This window comes from Leopardus geoffroyi, chromosome B1, assembly GCF_018350155.1.
Source record: "Leopardus geoffroyi isolate Oge1 chromosome B1, O.geoffroyi_Oge1_pat1.0, whole genome shotgun sequence".
NCBI classification, from domain to species: Eukaryota; Metazoa; Chordata; class Mammalia; order Carnivora; family Felidae; genus Leopardus; species Leopardus geoffroyi.
The window spans coordinates 72,629,768-72,647,984 of NC_059327.1; the positions used below are offsets into that span (position 1 = coordinate 72,629,768).

At 32.7% G+C, this 18,217-nt stretch overlaps 1 protein-coding gene across 6 annotated transcripts in view; it reads right to left on the reverse strand.

Moving 5' to 3' along the window:
- The window catches only part of RBM46 (RNA binding motif protein 46), a 50,433-nt gene that overhangs the window by 16,765 nt on the left and 15,451 nt on the right, over nt 1–18,217 (reverse strand). For all 6 annotated transcript variants that reach the window (XR_006709133.1, XM_045464968.1, XM_045464953.1 and 3 more), the window contains exons 3-4: nt 14,828–15,295; nt 13,495–14,277 (exon numbers count right to left, since the gene is read on the reverse strand). Coding sequence is in view for 5 of the 6 variants with exons in the window: in XM_045464968.1 (XP_045320924.1) it covers nt 13,495–14,277; nt 14,828–15,295 (1,251 nt within the window). In the remaining variant the exon portion in view is untranslated. The remainder of the gene's footprint in view (nt 1–13,494; nt 14,278–14,827; nt 15,296–18,217) is intronic.

The window sequence follows — 18,217 nt, forward strand, 5'->3', positions numbered from 1 at the left end:
TGATTATTTAGCTAAGGGATTATTCAGTAATCAAGACACAAGGAAAAACTACGGAAACGAAAAGGCATGTCAGAAAGTCAATAGGATACATTAAAGCTCAAAGTTCACAGACAGGATCTTGTTTTCTATAAAACTGCAATCATTAGATACATTATTTTTAGTCTTCTGTTATGTAGGAATAAAAGCCAGAAAAGATAAACTAGTAAAATTCCTGCTAATTGAGGTATTGATTTTCATTGTATCCACAAAGACCTAACACTGTAGATACGAATTGTTCTATAAACATGTGATGAAAAGTTTTAAAAGTCACTTAAGACTAATCATATGAGCATACTGTGTATCTCTGAAGATTTTACTGGTTATCAGTTTGAAAAAGAATTCTACATAAATTTTATAGTAACTGGTATGTAAAATGAAGAACTGTTTTTCAGACTCTCAGATATGGCATACTGCCATTTCTTTTCAGAACAGAAAATAACTAAATGCACAGGATTCCAGTATATTCCAAATAAGGCATCTATGTTAGCAACCTCAATTTTCAGGGCTTTTCCTGCCTTTAGAAAAATAAACTGAAAGAACTCCATCTTCTTAGTCTGTACCTGTGTAGAAGAATGAAGAAGAAATGCAAGCTATTATAACCTCAAGTTTAGAAATAACATACAATAAGCTATTGCCAATTATTTTCCCTTTGTAGAGGCTTAACAAATGCTATAGATGGCACTAAATATAACTGTGTCTTGTGTAATGAACTTAGGCTATCATAATGGTCAATGAAAAGTATAAAATTATATGTAATATGATCTAGTATATTCTATACTACTACAATCATAATCTCCTATTCTTCCACTATACAAATTTCATTTATACATATAAATAAAATATATACATCTTTAACATAAAATAACCCACATGACTCAGCCTATATATTAAGGGTTTCACTATTTTGAAATACTCATTTAATCAGCATTTTAAAAACTAGATACTGATTATTTCTACTTAATTGAAATATAAATCTATAGTGTCCTGTTAACCACCATGCATAATGTAATTGTTCTGTACCTACCAACTCAGACATTTATTTTCCAATCTTTTTTTACTTTCTGCTCAAAGCACAGGCAAACTTTATTTTTCCTAAGAATCATTACCTTTTAATCTTACAGCATGTACATCATTTTCAATTATTTGAAAAGCACGACATGCTAAATATTAAATGCAGGAAAAATAATAACAAATTAAAAAAAAAACTTATGTACAAAGTCCCTTGGCTTTACAATCCTGATGTATCAAAAATTTTATAACAGTAAATAGTAATATAAAAATTACTGAATTGTTGAGTAATATTATGAAGAACAAGAAGTAACAATTCTCAGCTACTGTGTCTAAGAAAAGCTTAATGTAAGAGGTTAAGTAAATGAAAGCAAGTAGAAGAATATTCTAAGCAGAGTGAACGACACTAGGAAAAGCCTGGAAGTACCAATAAGCATGGCAAATTCAGATGATCAAAACAAAGGGTATTTGTCTATGGTTAGGTAAAATGGGGAAAAACATTAGAACATTCCGAAAAAGAGAATGTGGAGTTCAGAGGACCTGATGGTACCACAACAGCAAGCCATTGGTAGGTTCCTAAGCAAGGAAATAACAATGAAAAAACATAGTTAAATATAAGTGGAGTGAAAAATTATATGGATGAATCATGTATTTATATGTTTTGAATATAATCAGAGAACAAAATGAGAGTACCAAGCAACAAGGGGACCATGAAATAGATAGAAACAAATTCCGCCTATTTGAAATTCTGTCTAGCATCTGATAGATGGAAAAAAAAAATTTATCATCCACCACCTTGATACAACATATACTACTGGTTGTCAATGCTTACCCTAAAGTAAGCTTAAAAATCTCAAAGTTAGCTTGTAAACAAGTTCTGTTTATAAGATCTTTGTAATTTAGAATGATTCATTTAGGCTTGAGAGATTTCTGAGGTCCGCACTACACTCAAGTGGTCTAATAAACCGGCTTGAAGGGCTGATGAGATAAAATGGTCTCTGAAAAGGAAGTAAAGCGTGGACCAAAGACCCATCTCATTCATTTTAACTTTTAGAAGCATAATTGGCCGAAAAGATCCTACGAATTCAGTCTGTTATCATATGCTTAACATTAGACTAAGGTCAGTTTTTCACTAGAATCATGTGAAGTTACAAAGAACAGCCTCTTAGCTAACTGAGGGATCCTGGGCAAATTATTTAACCTACTAAAGACTCAAGTTTCGGGGCGCCTGGGTGGCGCAGTCGGTTAAGCGTCCGACTTCAGCCAGGTCACGATCTCGCGGTCCGGGAGTTCGAGCCCCGCGTCAGGCTCTGGGCTGATGGCTCAGAGCCTGGAGCCTGTTTCCGATTCTGTGTCTCCCTCTCTCTCTGCCCCTACCCCGTTCATGCTCTGTCTCTCTCTGTCCCAAAAATAAATAAACATTGAAAAAAAAATTTAAAAAAAAAAAAAAAAAAAAAAAAAGACTCAAGTTTCTTCATCTGTTACCAAAAAAAAGTGTAGATGTTAAAGTAATATTTACCTAAAAGAGGCATCAGAATAATATATAAAGGCATTTAGTATAGTACCTATGGTTAGTGTTCAAAGAATCTTAACTATCCTTACTATTACTAATAATATTTATTATCATAAGTGATTGGAAACTCTTGGATTTGTTTTCTGAATAAATATTATTTTTCAGTACTTATATGGCACATTTTAATATACAAAAGGCACTATAATGGGCCTTTTAAAATTTTAATTCATTTAATACATACAATTACCCTTCGAGATAAAAACTGTTAACACTCCCATTTTACAGATGAGGAAACTGAAGAACAAAGAGGTTAAAATAACTTTTTCCAAATAAGTAATGAAGCTGGGATATGGACTCAGGAAATCTGGCTCCAAATGCCATGCTCTTTTAGTCTATGAAGCCTATATGCAATACAAAATTTAAAGTAGTAAATTTTATTTTGCTGAAATTCTTTCTAAATGCAATATACTATTAACTGATCCTCTCATCCCAGATTAGGTCAGGTCATCCAACTACATCTTCTCATACACCCTGTACCTCTTCACAATGTTTACCAGAACTGTAACTGAGTATCTCTCTCAATGGAATATAAACCCTATGAAGGCAGGCAGCAACTGGGTCTGATTCACTACAAATCCTCAGGGCTTTATAAAAGCAGTGTTCAGTATTTAGTTAATGAACATACATATTAACCAGGATTAACAGTTAATAAACCAAGTATGAGAAAAGAAAGCCTAAAAGAGTGAATAATAATAAACAAAAGGATTATTCATTTAAGAATAAGAATGCCAAAACTTTCTTAAGTCAAAGTTTCAAAAAGTACATTTTTCAGAGGACTTCAAAACAGCAAGCTAATATACTCCAAGCACTGTTAAGGAAGATAATTCTGAGTTAAAATAGTCTAGTAAAGAATCTTACCTTTCCCCATACATTTAGCAATATAAACATTTAAAATAAACATTAATTTTTTTCTTTTTTAACTGAGTGATACAGAGTTTTTCGTCCTTTAAAAACTTACACAGTTCTGGGTTATATTAAATCATAATCTGCCTCCCTGAAACTTTCCTCTATTAGATTTAATTCTAACCTGTGGAGCTTCATATTAAAGTCTTTCTTCCACGTACCAGCTCTTCAAACATTTAAAGACAGCAATCATATTTCCCCTATAAATATTAGTATTTACAGTCTAAATAGCCCCAAATTCTTTAGTTGTTCACTGTCCTACTTCACATTACAGAGTTTCCAGGTCCTCCATAGTTGTCAAGGTTTAATTAAACTCTGGGGTCCAAAAGAAAACATTTCAGATACAGTCTGAGCAGAATAAAAATATATGGTCTAGAAACTACACAACTTTATTACCCTGAATTACACTAATTTGAGAATCTCTATAGTATAATGACTCATTCTAGTTTTGACAAAATTATTCAAGTTCTTACTCTTGGCTGACTAGCTAACTTTCATTCTTTGGCAGCTTATTTACTTAATTATTAAATAATGTTATAGAAACAGAAAAAGGTGTAATATACAAATGTACAGGTCACATTATTTAAAAAATAAAAACATGTACTCACCACCCAGGCTTACAAACAGAAAATTATCAGTAACTTAGAAGTCTCTCTTGCATCATTTCCAATTTCTCCTTCTAACCCTGAAAGTAATTATGACCCTAATTTTTTTCATGATCCTGTTTTTTAAGTGTTAATCATTCCCTTGCTTTTCTCTTTGGTTTTGTCACATATTCATACATCCCTAAACAATAAATTGTTTAGTTTTGCTTGGCTTTATTTTCCTATTCATAATTCCCCGCTGCTTCAATTCTTTCAATTTAAAATTTGAATCCTTTTGTATTTTACATACTTTTAATAACCCATATCTTTCATAGAATGAGGTTAAGATTAAAGGGAATAAGCCATCCATTACCAGTTAAAAAAAAAAGAAAGAAATAAAAAAGAAAAGACAGAGGGAAGATAAATATTCTACTTAAGTCCATGCATTCCATCAATATGAAACAATGCCATCCCTCCCCAATAAGAAGCTGAGCTGAGGGTAAGTTTCCAACTTTTCCTATTGAGTCTTATAATAGGATACATAAATTCCCTGAACTGATGAACTATACATTTAAACAGCATCTCAGGATAAATATAAATAAATAAGCCAATTATACTTGGATTATTTAGTTTTGGTTTATTCATACACCATATCTAAATATAAATATTTGGGAGTGGACTACAGAATTTTTCTTGTCATAGAGAAACTCTCAATATAAAATATCAAATTAAAGAAACTGAAAAAAAAATTACCTGAAATCTTAAGGTAATGAAATAATTCCCTCATTTACCAATTCAAATTAAAGAGTGGTTGACATCAACAATCCATTTTCAGAGGCCTTAGAGAATTAACGGAAGAGTTTATCTATCTCTCTCCCAAGTCATGTTCACTAATGTAGTAACTCCTTGTTTGCACATAAACTACAATAAATAAAAATAAGTAAAAGTAAATAAAAGTACAAAGATTTTTAAAAATCAGAGAGGTGAGATTTTTAAAAATGCTGGAATATAAATAAAAAGTAGATGACTGGAAAAAGAGCAGAAAAATCCCAGATATCTTAGATGCACTGCAATACAAGAAGTTAAAAATCTTAAGTCTACTACTAAGTAAATCATACGGAAAAAAATTTATGAAGTGAAAAAAGAAAAATAATCCTTTCATCACATTCAGAAAACCCCCTCAGAAACTAGGAGAGTGCTTTCATAGGGCAAGCAATCCTATTTTTGCTTAACATGTCCTTTTCTCCTCTTGTTCTTAAGGGAGAAGGAGTAACTTTCCAATACTCTGGTATCATCACTATTTCTGTACTTGATAAAGCTAAATTTCATACCAAGGAATCTCTAAGGGATTCTTGATCACACAACGAAATTTGATTTGTGAGCTCTCAAGGAAACAGGTAGACACATAGTAGACACAGGTAAGAATCATCTCGGCTTGATTATTTCTTTTACTTTTGGTAAAAATTGTAACTTTATAATGCAGAATACAACATTAAACCTGTTTTCCATAGACTCATACTGGTTCACTTGGAATCCTATAAATTCTGTGCCCAAAATAATCTATAATTTTCATAAATTCATTACTACGGATTTAGTCACCCTTGAACTAAACATTAACATAGCAATGGAAGACAAAAAAGCCATACACATATATGGCACATAAGCTGCAAAATGATTTGTTTACCCCATAACCTGGCCAGTAAACAAGCAGACTGGAACATGTACTGCTGAAACAAAGGTAACAAGAAAAAATATTAAGTTAATGGGCTTGCTCTGCAGTCTTATAAAAATCTACATAGAAAACAGGAGTCCAAAAAAAAAAGTTAAAAAAAAGTAAAATATCTCTATTAATAATATCCTTAGAAAACATAATAAAAGAAAATCAAAATGAAAAGCAAAGGTCAACATAGTTATCTACTGAATAAGGAAGATAGAATTGTATATCCTAGTTTACATTTTCTTATTCAAGTTTATTTATTTAAATGCCAATCCCTTAAGTTGTATATAAAAAACAAGCTACACAGTTTAAACACAAAAGAGATGTTTCAGAGCGTCCTCACCAAATTATCAGGCAATAAAATTACAACAGACTGTTCTCTAATAATTGCATTACTATCTACTTTTTAACCTAAACTTACAGATACAATCATAGAATTCACTAATTCACTCACTATTAATGTGGTATATAGATTATATTTACTGAATCAAAACAATGCAGGAAGGTATATAGTTAGACAAATCATTTTCTTAAAATATGAATTACATTATGTATAAAAAATCCATATACACGTCATTTTTATAGTTCAAATGTCACTTACTATGAGATAAATAATGCCTCACATGTAACTAGCATATCTTTAGGCCAATACTACAAATATAAGAAGCAAGAAAATCCAAGTACTTATCAATATTCTGGTGATTTAAAACTTCTAATTAGATGGGGAGACTAAAGGTTTTTTTTAATTTTGTTTTCTTTTGTTTTGAATCCCCAGAGGTAAGTGCACCATTTTTGGAGGTAATGCCCTACCATGTCTTACATAGAGATGTATTACTCTAAACAGAGGATAAATTGCTCTAGAATAGATGATATATCTGAAATTAACTAATAAAATTAGATATATTTAATCCAACCAAAAAGCCTGGAAGCAACCCACACTGAATAATTTTCAAGTAGTTAAAAGCACAGATGATCACTTGAATAAATTCATCACAGTAAAACCATTTTCCAAAACATCTTCTGTCTCCATTCACTAGTCCACTCACTAAATTATACTGCTTACAGCATAAGCAATTATCGTCTACTAAATTTTAAATAGGAAGCATAAACAAAGGCATGACAGGCAGAAGACTAAGTGCAGCTTCTCATACACATTTTACTGATGCTAACCACCCACCCCTGCAAAAAAATAAGCCATAAAGAAGAGCAAAATCAATATAATATTTAAATTTCCTTTCAAAGCCACGCTAAAAAATATATTTAGGTGACATCATATGGCAAAATTATTCACTGCTGCTGACATCTAAGAATTGAGTATACATGCAAAGTTTATTGTGACATTTGATACAAGAGGGGAAAATTTACAAACCATTATTTTTTAAATATTAAATGACAAAAACAGATGTTAAGTTTAAAAATAAAACAGTAGCTACTTTTAAAATGTGTATAAGAACAGGTATTTTAGGAATGTATTAACCAAAGATACTAAGAAATTGTAGGATAAAGGATCAAACATGATCAAATAAATGTATGAAGTGAATGAAATCACAGATCACATTAGCCACTTAATAACATGGAACAACTGGAACAAATACTGGTCACATGTATGTTTTAATACACATTATTATTTTCCTAGATTGTTACAAAAGAAAACGAATTTCCAAACTTTTAAGTAATTAGGTTGTTTTATAAAATCTTGGTTTTGATTATATTTAACTGTCAAATTCAGGGAAGGAAAGACCCAGAAAGCAATTACTTGTCATCATGCAAATAAAACAGGTGACTGACTCTCCTTTTTTTTTTTTTTTTTTTTTACCAGATGTTCTGCTGTGAAATAGACAGATAAAAGCTTTCAATTATATATAAGAAGGGATATTAAATGGATAGTTAATTCTTGCAAAAGCAGTTCTTGGTTTTAAGACTATTTGAATTCAAAAATGTACTTTGGTACACATAAAAAAAAAACCCAAGTATTATTTTTAGTCCTTCATAAGATTTTTGTCTGTATTTTAAACAAAACCATAAATCGGGGGGATAAAGGAATCCTTAAAGCTTACCAAGTAAAACCCTGATATTTTATAAGTGAAGGAACTGAGATGCACAAAGAGTAAATGATTTTATTTGCCATCTAAGGTTACAGTTTGTTGGTGGCTGAGGCTACAGGTTCTTGTACTTTTTACTCAATACTCTGTTAAATAAGCCGCTTCTCTCACAGTACTAACACCATGATAATTATGGTTCATTAATACAAAAGTGTTAGTAAGGTAAGAATCACGAGTAACACCAGATTGATGATATTTCAGGAAAATACAGTAGTTTCAAGAGGAACAGAAATGTATTTTCTTTTTTTTTTTTTTTTTTTTTTTTTTTCCAACGTTTATTTATTTTTGGGACAGAGAGAGACAGAGCATGAACGGGGGAGGGGCAGAGAGAGAGGGAGACACAGAATCGGAAACAGGCTCCAGGCTCTGAGCCATCAGCCCAGAGCCTGACGCGGGGCTCGATCGTGACCTGGCTGAAGTCGGACGCTTAACCGACTGCGCCACTCAGGCGCCCCAGAAATGTATTTTCAAGAGCAGTGGGCCCACTCAAAGGGCAAAGACACATAGTTGAGTTAATGGAATTTTCGTCTCACCATTTGGTCATATGAAAATAAATTAGTGTATAAATGTTGATGCTAATCCTACTTCTTAAAGTATTATTTTTAATTATTTATAATAAATTTCATTATAATAGGATACAACCATTATGTTGTATTTAGTGTCTCCCAAAACTATTTCCTAAATTTAAAAATAAAATGGAGATGGTGTCTTTGTTTCAAAGCAATTTATTAACAAATTTTTAAAATCAAAATTTTATTTTTGCTTTCTGCCCATCAATCTGGAAATAATGATAGCTCATAAGAAAAAAAGCACCAATTATTTTTCAGATTAAAACACACATCCTGCTGTGCCTTCTATTTTATAACTTTCAACGAAGTTACAAGTGACAGCATAAATCAAAACCTAATTTTAACGATATTGAAGGGATAGCAAACATAATGGCTATATCATGCTTAGGATATATATATCTAAATATTTTACCACTCCATGACCATGAAAAAATTAAACATTCTAATGATGTATGTCATTATAAAGTCAAATATGAAAAACAATACGCGAATCAGCCACAAAATGAAGATAACCATAAAATGACACATAAAATAGTCCACACAAATTAGGTTGGATTCATCCAGAAAAAATTACTTGCTCAGAAGAAAAGCAACTAAAGCCATCATAGCTGTACCAAAAAAAAAAAAAAAAAAAAAAAAAAAAAACTTGCAAAGTTTTAAAAAGACTGATGAAATTTTAATTAACTAATATCCACATCTTTTCAATTTCTAATCCTTAAAACCTGACTGAAGTCCCCAAAGCAAACACTATACACAACTGTTTGCCATTGAACCCACAACCATGCTATTTTTCTAACAGGTATTTGCCCACATTGTGCCCCTCTCTGCCTATAAACTCTCCTCAAGATCTACAACTCAAAATCAGGTAGGAAGCATGCCCTTCCTCTGTATTCTCAAAACAACTTATGCAGAGTTTGTATCTCTGCCTTCTTCAGTAGACCATGACTCCTTAAGACCAAAAACCATGTTTTATTTATATTTAGCTCCTGATTGCTTACAGAAGTACACTTAGCCCTCATAAGAGGCATATAAGAAAAACTGGCTCTTTGAGTTTCTTCAGTGAGAAATAAAGTTTTATTGCCTAAAAAAATAAAATAAACTTCATCAGTCATAGCCAAAACAACAGTACACAAGTCAAATGAAAATTAACGGCACAAGCTGGTCTGTGACAGAGGTTCTTTACTCCTGTTTGAAAGCTTTGTGTAGTAAAACTGCCACGTGCGTATTATACAAACATGGAAACAAGAAATTCCTTGCCTTCGATTAGTTGTTAATAAATTATTTAACAAAGTGCATTTGCCAATACACAGAGGCTACCTCCCTTCTTCCAGTAACTTTTCTCCAGGACTTTCTTTCTTCAAAACTATAACTCTCCAGGACCTTCCTTTATTTCTTCAATTTCTGCTTATCCCACACCCAGGTGGCAAAGAATCCTCTAAGGGAAAGCAGTGGCAAAATTGGAAGGCCCATATTCAAAACAGAGGCACAGTTTTAGGAAAAGCAAAATTATTCACACTGATAGTCTAATCTATTATTAAACAGATACAAAATTATGAAATAGAAAATGATTACTTAAAAAGATGTGACTCTGAATGATCCATGATGTCTCCATACATGAAATATGTAGAATAGAACCTATCTATCTCTTGGCCCACAAGTATTAAACCCACTGAGTATCCCACTTATTATAGGCTCCTAAATATAAACAAGTGACAATTAATTTCTTATCCTGTTAGTTAGGTGATCAGTTTCCAGTGAGGTTAGGGAGGTCATTCTATGACATTATGAAGATGAAGATAGTCTCCAATTTTGAAGTAAAAAAAAAAACAAAACAAAATAAACAAAAGAAAAAAATGAGGGTTCAATTTTGGCATTAATCCCAGATTTCAATTTTTATTCTATTAGGGGTATTCTGCTTAAAACAGAGCTCACTTTAAATGGGACCAAAAAACCCAAAATTTTTGAAAAACTGATTTTAAAGTACTACCCATTAAGAACTTTTGGGGTTCTGGTAAGACCATTAAATAGTCACTAGAAGTAAACTCTCTAACTTCTAGTGCTCATTTAAATGCCTGTTAACTCTTCAAGAAAATTTCTATTTTCCTAACACCAATGGTAATTATTTAACTAAATAAAAATAAAGGCTATTTTTTTTCTCTTTTATTTTTCAAACTTCAAAAATGGGCATGGTAATACTAAAACAATGTGGATATTAAAAGTACATTCTTATAGAAGTCTGAAATAAAAAGGTAAATGACTTTATATCACATATAATAGTCAAAGATCATCAAGGTAAGACTAAATAATAATGCTAAAAATAGCATTAAATTGATGCAAAATGAAGCAAACTAAAAAAAAATTACTACACACACAAAGAAAACATCTTAAAACAGCAGTTAAATTCATTATCTAGAAAAGTAGGTTCAAATTATTTAAGAAAATAGAGTCAAAAGTGATTTCATACTCAATGAACTCTATTTGAGAGACTCCAGGAACCAATAGCAACCTCTCAAGATCTCAGAAAAACCCAGTGCTTGAAACACAAAAATATTTAGCAGGATATAAACAACATATCACCCCTCCCCCTGTAAGAACACACCACCAACAACAAATGGTCTCAAACCCTTAGCCGCCCAATAAAAGCTTGCAACCTCTGAAGGTTCCTATATCTAAATATAGGAATTTTTACCCAAAAAAGGCTTCAACTCTTTGAAGCCCAGAGGCTCCAATGTTAACAGAAGTAAAAAGCAAACCAGAATATTGCCACAACAATATTCAACCTATATCCTTATTTCCCATAGAGCAACATGTAACATCCTGGCTGTCTATAGTTCCTGTCTTACTTTAACAACCTCCAAATGTCAGGCATGTGTTTTCTAATCAAAGATTCCTAGACCCTTGATTTCTGAGTCTTATACTTCCCTAAATTCTCTCCCTACTTCTCCTCTCACAGTTGCCTCTAACTCAATCTTCGCTCATATTGTAGTCAACTGCAATAAGGATTTTTATGTTACTTCCTACAGACAAGGCCTCAAGCCTTGTGTAGTGCATCCAAACAAGCTTTAGTATTTAATCAAAAGTTTTGGCTTACATTTGGGTCTTAGGTCTTCTCTCTGATCGTAATTAGAAACTGAGAAAATACATGAAACACAAATTGTCCATTTTTTTATTATAAGTGGCTTTTAGATAAGGTTGATAAAATCTGAAATAGATGACTAAAGCAAACTGTGCCCTCTAAGTATTTCATTTACTGAAGCTAATTTTATACCTAAATAACATAATCAAGTTGGGAATACTATACCTAAATAGGGATTTTCTTTGGGAACTATAAGGTCAATACAAGTTAATTATGGTCCGAGGACTCAAGTAAAAACCATGTTAATAATGGAATTAAAAGCTGATGAAAACCCTCTGGTTCCATATAATATCTTTTTTATGGGATAACAAGATGAGCAAATCACATCTAAACAGAAAATCTGACATAAACTAAGATTATATTTTAAGTATCTTAGAAATTTCAGTGAAGATAAATTTGTTAAGGGAAATGAGTGGGGGCAGAAATATGCTTCAGTAATACCATGTTAGGTCAGACACAAGTATCCTGGGAAAATCTTGCTCAGCCAACTAATTATCTATATTCCACTCCAAAAAAATAATTTGATCCATTTTTCTCCAGGAACCGTACTTTGAATTATTTGCTGTCCATATAAAGATAAACTAAACTTAAATTGCCCATATAAAATTATCTTTAAACTTCTTATTGAAAGAAAAAATGGAAGGTTTCTATTTTGTGTATTAATGAAAATTATACATAAGAATTTACTCACTTGTATGACAGTAAAATTCCCAAATATTTCCAACTAATAATTGAGGACATTCCTGAAAAGTTTCTTTCCAAGAAACCCTACCATAAGTCCTAATCATCAGGATCTCCTAAAAATATGCATACCATAGGAGTGGCTACAATGGATAAGCACTGTATAAAATCGATCCAAACAATACATAAAATTCCCTCTCCCCTTGAAAATGGTTTTCTTTATAGACTGCCTTCTCTTGACAAATTTGATAATATCAATTTTAAACAGATATAAGCTCCAGTAGTATGGTTCTGCAACCATATAACAAATCAATTTTAAGCTAAGAATCTGACAATTATAATCAAGAAATAATTATAATCCTTAGTAGGAAACTTTTCCTTTTTATTGTTATTTTCTAGAAACCACTATTCTTCTACCAAATATTATTTGAGGTACAAAATAATCACCGACTAAAGTCCATAGCTTCGTTTAAAAAAAAAATAGAACTGAGAAAAACTGGTTGTAGAGGAGAGACTAACATAATAAAAAACAGAAGTACGAAAATACCAGAGTCGTATTACATCTCTTCCTTCACAATACCAAATATTTTGTTACCATATGGCCCAAAGCCTTTTTAATTATCCCTCAAAGGCTTTAGAAAAACTTTTTTAAAAGCATGAAATTAGAGAGAACGGTCATAAACATCTCTTTGATGCTTTTTTGTCTTTCATGAGTAATGACAAATTTCCAGATTGGTGAGCATAAGGCTGTGTCTACACACGACCCATCTGAAATACATCTGATTTTACTAATCTCTACCCCCACTCCCTAAAATGATTACTGTGTAGACTTCACCAAAGATGCAGGGACAAATTACTTAGAAATTGGTTTAAGTAACATCCTATAAGTTATATAGAAATTATTTCAAATGAGGATTAGTTATTACAAAAACAATAAATTAATGAAATAGGATCATGAACTCTATAAAGTGAATCAAAACCAAATTTTCCCCTAACTAAAGTTTAAAACGCTAAATACAGAAATATTATACAGGAGAAAAGTCTCAACAAAATTTACCATGAATTCATAAAACTGAAGTAAAATTTATGTTAAATATCACTGTTAAGTTCAAAATAATTTATAATAATAGTATTTCCTAATTTCATACTGTACAATATTATTTAAAGTATTTTTAAACTTACCCAAATGAAGTAGCGTAAACTGGGCTGCCAGTTCCTTTGCATCTTCTAAGGTAGTACAGAGTTTGTCAGGCATAAAATAACTCTGGGATCCATTTGCAATAGCAGGAATAACAATTTTATATACCAAGAGTACTTTCCCATCTTGACTTGTTGTTGAATATAAATAATATTCTGGTGGTGCCCAATTATTTTTGTTGCAGTAATAATCCAAATGCATTACTGCAGAATTGAAATGATTGGATTTTAAAGAATACATACTAATTGGAGTAAGCTTTGTTCCAGGAAAAAATGGATAAGTGCATCTTTCAATTTCAGGAGGACTTGGGCTATGCTGACCATTGAGACGAGCTGGAAGAGTTGGTGGCTTGCCTAGAGTTTTTGGGTGGCTCTCTTCTTTGTTAGCAAACACAATCAGGTTTTCAGAATTAGGGCTAATCTGGCCATTAAGGTGCTGTCTCCAAGTGCTTTCTTTATTTACTGGTTTTGCCAGTGTTACCTCAATACTTGCTCCATCAATGCATTTTCCATTCATAACAGACATAGCAGCCACTGCATCTTCTCGGTTGAAAAAGTGAACAAAAGCATAATCTCTAAGTTTCTTTACTCGTTCAACTGCACCAGGTTTGAATTTGTTGAATTCTGCTTTAATTGTTTCCTCTGTAGTTGAGATCATTAAATTTCTTACATAGAGAACTTTAACTCTCTGCATTGTTTCCTCGTCAACCTCTTTCTCTGGGTCAGCCCAATCTACCTGAATGGTATGGCCCCATAGTTGGAATGTACCTGTAAAAGAGAATAAATTACCCTGAAGACAGTTAAAACAACTAAAAGTCAAAAACTATTAAGTAAAATTTTCTCCAAAGAATCAGGAACTCACATACCCATCAGTAGTAGTAAACATTAGTTTCTCACAAGAAAGTTACATGAAAGTTTTTACTAAGGCAATCCAGTCAGAACTTACAGAATTCATTTTAAGAGCAAACAGAACAAATTTAAGAGCAAAAGAACAAATACACTTCAAAAATAGACCTTTATCAGAAGAATTATATGTACTATCCTTTGGATTTTTATCAAACAACAATAAAAGTGTATACATTCAGTAAATTGTATTCAGTAAAGTGTATTATTATAGATAATGACTCTTCTTGTCATTTAGAAGATAGGAGCAACTTCTTGTCTTTTAGAAGCATTTATTTTACTTCCTTATGCAAAACATCTCTATACCTCTTTAAGGGCATTACACAGTTTCAAAATATTGAACTAAGAAGTGCTGTCATTTTTCCATATTTATAAGACTAATACGAAAAAGTAAACTTTAAAAGGCTAAGTTTACCTGGAATTAGTTTTCTCCTAGCCATAGCAGCAGCTCTGTGAGATTCATATTCAACAAATGCAAAACCACGATTTTTGGTCTTATCAGTTGCACTTGGATAAACAATGACATCTACAACTCCTTCTGTAACTTTCTTCATTTCATCCAAAATTTCTTCTTTCTTCTTTTCCTTAGGAATAGCTCCAATAAATAGCCTGCAATTATCCAAGCTTACACACACACCAATAAACTTCCCTGGTCGAATCTCATAATTATTAAGAATTCTGATGGCTAATTGGGCTTCTTCTTTTGTAGTGTACATCACAAAAGCATAACCGCGATTTTCACCACTAAATTCCATCATAAGTCGAAATTCATATATCTTTCCAGCTCTTTCAAATACAGGAACTAACTCATCTTCATACATATCACGAGGTATTTTTCCTACAAAAACTTCACAGCCTCTAGGTGGAGGTGGACCTTCCCAACCTAAAAGACAAAAATAAATTCTAATAAGATATTTTGATACACCATTCAATGATTCAGTCTTTCCACAAATTTACAGTGCCTCCTATGTACTGTGCACTACTCTAGATGTTGAGGATACAACAGTGCACAAAACAGAAGACCCTTCCCTCATAAGGCATATATATTCAAAAGAGAACATAAACAATAACTGATAAAGGCTATGAAGAAAAAGCCAGAAAAGAGTTGATACTTTTAGCAGTCAGGTAAATCTCCTCTGAACACATGAGGTTTAAAGCAGAGACCTGAATGGAATGAGGGAATAAGCTTTGAGAATATATCATTACGAAGAAAGCAAGAGCTTTATACATTAGAACAACAAAGAGCACACGGGCCTGTATGACTAACGTACTTGAAGCAATATTCAAGTGGTAGTCAGTGCCAGTGACTAGAGGCCAAGATTTTATTTTAAGTGTGATAGAAAGCTAATGGGAGGGTGCTGAGCAAAGAAACAGCACTGGCTACTAGTAGAAAGGCAAAACATATTTATTTAGCTGTTTGCATCTGGTTTGCCTCTAGTATAAACACCACTCCTGTACTCACTGCTCTTTCAAAATCCTCCCCAAATGACCTCTCCTTTAATAGCTAGAATACTCTTTTCCCCAGTAACCCAAACCTGACTTCTTTATAAACCCATCTAGAAAACCTAAAAGACTCCACCAAGACACTGCTAGAACTGATACACAAATTCAGCGAAGACACAGGATATAAAATCAACATACAGAAATCTGTTGCATTTCTGTACACCAAAAATAAAGAAGCAGAAAGAAAAATCAAGGTATAGATCCCATTTACAACTGCACCAAAAACCATAAGATACCAAAGAATAAACCTAAGCAAAGAGATGAAAGACCTGTGCACTGAAAACTATAGAACACTTATGAAAGAAATTGAAGAGGACACAAAGAAATGGAAAAGCATTCCATGCTCATGGATTGGAAGAAAAATTTTGTTAAAATGTTCACACTACCCAAAGCAATCTACAATTTTTTTTTATTTTTTTTTTTAACATTTATTTATTTTTGAGACAGAGAGAGACAGAGCATGAACAGGGGAGGGTCAGAGAGAGAGGGAGACACAGAATCTGAAACAGGCTCCAGGCTCTGAGCTATCAGCACAGAGCCCAACACGGGGCTCGAACTCACAGACCACGAGATCATGACCTGAGCCGAAGTCAGACGCTTAACCAACTGAGCCATCCAGGCACCCCTCAAAGCAATCTACATATTTAATACAATCCCTATCAAAATACCACCAGCATTTTTCACAGAGCTAAAACAAACAATCTTAAAATTTGTACAGAACCACAAAAAACGCCAAATAGCCAAAGCAATCTTAAAAAGAAAAAGCTGAAGTGTAACAATTCGGACTTCAAGCTATGTTACGAAGCTGTAGTCATCAAGACAGTATGGTACTGGCACAAAAACAGACATGTAGATCAATGGAACAGAACAAAAAATCCAGAAATGGACCCACAACTATATAGTCAACTAATCGTCAACAAAGCAGGAAAGAATATCGGATGGACAAAAGACAGTCTCTTCAATAAGTGGTGTTGGAAAAACTAGACAACATCATACAAAAGAATGAAACTAGACCACTTTCTTACTCTATACACAAAAATAAATTCAAAATAGATGAAAGACCTAAATGTGAGACAGGAAACCATCAAAATCCTAGAGGAGAACACAGGCAATAACCTCTGTGACTTTGGCTGTAGAAACTTCTTACTAGACACATCTCCAGAGGCAAGGGTAACAAAAGCAAAAAATGAATGACTAGGACTTCATCAAGATAAAAAGCACAGTGAAGGAAACCATCAACAAAAAGCAACCTATGGAATGGAAGAAGATATTTGCAAATGACATATCAGATAAAAGGTTAGTATCCAAAATCTATAAAGAGCTTATCAAACTCAACACCCAAAAAACAAATAATCCAGTTAATAAACAAGTGGAAGACATGAACAGACACTTCTCTAAAGAAGACATCCAGATGGCCAACAGACACATGAAAAGATGCTCAACATCACTAATCATCAGGGAAATACAAATCAAAACTACAATGAGATACCACCTCACATCTTTCAGAATGGCTAAAATTAACAACATAGGAAACAACACATGTTGACAAGGATGTGAAGAAAAAGGAACCCTCTTGCACTGTTGATGGGAATGCAAAGTAGTGCATCCACTCTGGAAAACAGTAGTACAGAGGTTCCTCAAAAGTTAAAAATAGAACTACCCTACAACCCAGCAATTGCACTACTGGGTATTTACCCAAAGGATACAAAAATACTGATTCGAAGGGGCACATGCACCCTGATGTTTATAGAAGCATTGTCAATGATAGCCAAATTATGGAAAGAGCCCAAATGTCCATCAGCTGATGAATGGATAAAGAAGATATGGGGTGTGTGTGTGTGTGTGTGTGTGTGTGTATGTATGTATGTGTGCATATATATATATATATATATATATACATATATATATATGGAATATTATTCAGCCATCAAAAAGAATGAAATCTTGCCATTTGCAATGATGTGGATAGAGCTAGAGCATATTATGCTAAGTGAAATGCCAGACAAATGCCGTATGATTTCACTCACATGTAGAATTTAAGAAACAAAACAGATGGACATAGGGGAGGGGGAAAAAAGAGAGGGAAGCAGACCACAAGAGACTCTTAACTATAGAGAACAAACTGAAGGTTGCTGGAGGGGAGGTTGGGGAGGATGAGCTAAATAGGTGATAGGTATTAAGGAGGGCACTTATGTTAAGCACTTGGTGTTTGTTACATGTAAATGATAAATCATTAAATTCTACTCGTGAAACTAATATTACACTATATGTTAACTAACCAGAATTTAATAAAATTTTGAGA